This window comes from Primulina huaijiensis, unplaced genomic scaffold (assembly GCF_012295235.1).
Source record: "Primulina huaijiensis isolate GDHJ02 unplaced genomic scaffold, ASM1229523v2 scaffold207078, whole genome shotgun sequence".
Classification (NCBI taxonomy): Eukaryota; Viridiplantae; Streptophyta; class Magnoliopsida; order Lamiales; family Gesneriaceae; genus Primulina; species Primulina huaijiensis.
Genome location: NW_027354718.1, coordinates 1 through 2,337, shown reverse-complemented (window position 1 = coordinate 2,337; position 2,337 = coordinate 1). Strand labels below are relative to the sequence as shown.

The 2,337-nt window shown below is 33.8% G+C and overlaps 1 protein-coding gene across 2 annotated transcripts; it reads left to right on the top strand.

Annotated features, from left to right (window-relative positions):
* Positions 1–51: 51 nt before the first annotated feature.
* Positions 52–1,983, top strand: LOC140966547 (calcineurin B-like protein 7). Of its 2 annotated transcripts, XM_073426803.1 has the most exons (8): positions 52–204; positions 437–519; positions 646–705; positions 810–918; positions 1,014–1,066; positions 1,308–1,388; positions 1,466–1,578; positions 1,675–1,983. In XM_073426803.1, the coding sequence occupies exons 1-8, from the start codon at positions 126–128 to the stop codon at positions 1,727–1,729; spliced, it is 633 nt and encodes a 210-aa protein (XP_073282904.1). In that variant the 5' UTR covers positions 52–125; the 3' UTR covers positions 1,730–1,983. The 2 variants fall into 2 exon arrangements, with proteins under 2 accessions (XP_073282904.1, XP_073282905.1); XM_073426804.1 differs by lacking the exon at positions 1,308–1,388.
* The last annotated feature ends 354 nt before the right edge of the window (positions 1,984–2,337 follow it).

Below are 2,337 nucleotides of genomic sequence, written 5' to 3'. Positions count from 1 at the left end.
ATATATGCATGAATTTATCCCAACTTTTACATCAAATAGAAACGTGTGTGTGAGTATATCTATTGTTTTGAAGATGAACTTGTATATAATTTTTGACTGAATATGCAGTAGGATCTCTTTTTTTAATGGGCTGCATTCAATCAAAAAGCTCAAGAAATATTCCTGGCTATGAGGAGCCATCTGTTCTTGCTGCTGAGACTCCTTGTAAGTTATAAATACATGTACTTGCACCAACTAAGCTCGATTCTTTGGCCTTCAAATGACTGCGTAGTTACCAAAAACGTCATTGAATTCGCATACCCTTTAAAGTAGAATGTATTGGATGTCGCATCCGACGACTTGTTGAACGTGCATCAATCATGCTTTTCCTAATCAATCTTGATATTTTAGAGTTCGAATATTGGAAGTTTATGACTAATATTTTTTTTAACCTTAGTCACAGTGAGTGAAGTAGAGGCTTTATTTCAGTTATTCAAGAAAATAAGTAACTCCATATTTCCTGATTGGCTCATTCACAAGGTACATATATATCATACTGCTTATGTATTACCTACGTACATACTACTTTAAATTTTTTTTCTTTTTATGATTTTCATACCAATAATTGTGTCACTCCACTTCTGTGCATGATATGTTTTTTTCCAGGAAGAATTTCAGCTCGCACTCTTCAGGAACCGAAACAAGAGAAATTTGTTTGCGGATAGGGTAAGTGAAGGTTTCTTAACTAGTTATACACACACACGTATATATACACTGATTTTAGATTTCAATAGTTTCACTTTGATTTTGGAAAATATATATTGATGTAGCTATTCGATCTCTTTGATTTTAAACAAAATGGGGTGATTGAATTCGGAGAATTCGTCAGATCATTAAGTGTGTTTCACCCGAATGCACCGGTTGCTGACAAGATTTCTTGTAAGATATTTCGATATCAGTTTGTCATGAATTCTATATTTATGAAACACCCCTTTTCTTGTTACTTAATCGGTTAAGATCCATTTTTCTTGCAGTTGCATATAGACTGTACGATCTGAGACACACCGGTTATATCGAAAGAGAAGAGGTACGTACGTGCATGTGCTTGTTAGTTCAATATAATTAATTGCAGGGAAAATTATGTTTCTTGCACATTTTCTAATTTTAGTCGATTACATTAACTTCCATTTTCCCACAATTTCTAATCTGTTTTTGTCCAAAATTAAAATTGACCACCGGAAATTGCCTACCTCAAGGTCGAATATGGTGAGTTGTAAAATTAATTTGGAATATGAACTTGATATTCTCGTTCTTGAAAAAATTAACAGCTGAAAGAGATGGTATTGGCACTATTACACGAATCAGACCTCGTACTATCAGAGGATGTCATTGAAATAATCGTGAATAAGGTCTAATTTAGCTACTGCATTTTCTTGATCTCTCGATTTAATGTCCAGATTTTCATACCATTTTTTTTTCCTTTTAGACGTTCTCTGAGGCGGATACAAAAGGCGACGGAAAGATTGATGAAGATGAATGGCAAGACTTTGTATCCAAAAATCCATCCCTCATCAAGAACATGACTCTTCCTTATCTTATGTATATCTTCTAAGCCCAAAACTTCAGATAATTTATTCTTCGCAAGAATAACAATGAGACCAATTCATATATTATCAAAACTACTGTACTTTTCAGAGATATGACAGTAGCATTTCCTAGTTTCGTGGTGCACGCTGAAGTTGAAGACTAGGAAACATAAATTCGGGGGCTTGACGGTTGCGTGGAAAATGTCATCTTTGAGCTCTATCTGTTAGCCAGAAGATGAAGCTTCCTGTCTTTAATCCCCGATGTTTCAATAATCTTGCGGATAGAGTCATGTTTATATACAATCAGGATCTTGTGTTGGAAGATTTCTGCGGGTTTTGTGATCGAAAAACACCCTTTTTGGCACATGGATGATTTTGTTATTTTTGAGGTTGTAATAATGTTCTATTTGTAAGAGTAAGTGTCCACCGACCAACTTGAGGCTCTTTATAGACTTTTGTGTAAAAAATATCTTTATTTTAATAATATTTTATGATTCTATCCAATTATGACATTTACTTTATTTGTATACTCATGTAAGTTATATAGATAAAATCTTTGAATATGCTATAGTCATTTGAATCATGACAACATGGAAGCTCTACGTACTATATTGTACTTTGATTCGTTTACCGATTACATGAAGGTCTTCAGGTGGCAGGTTCGGTGTAGTTTCAACATGTGTAAGATATGATGTATTATAGTCATGTATTTACCTCTCACTTATGAGTGTGGATATCTTATGTGATCTGATGAGTTAATAGTACAAATAAT

Excerpts from the sequence above, each read along its gene's own strand:
- LOC140966547 (XM_073426803.1), top strand. The coding sequence starts at position 126 with ATGGGCTGCATTCAATCAAAAAGCTCAAGAAATATTCCTGGCTATGAG. Across the intron at positions 205-436 it reads TCTTGCTGCTGAGACTCCTT|TCACAGTGAGTGAAGTAGAG; the intron begins GTAAGTTATAAA and ends TTTTAACCTTAG. Across the intron at positions 706-809 it reads GAAATTTGTTTGCGGATAGG|CTATTCGATCTCTTTGATTT; the intron begins GTAAGTGAAGGT and ends ATATTGATGTAG.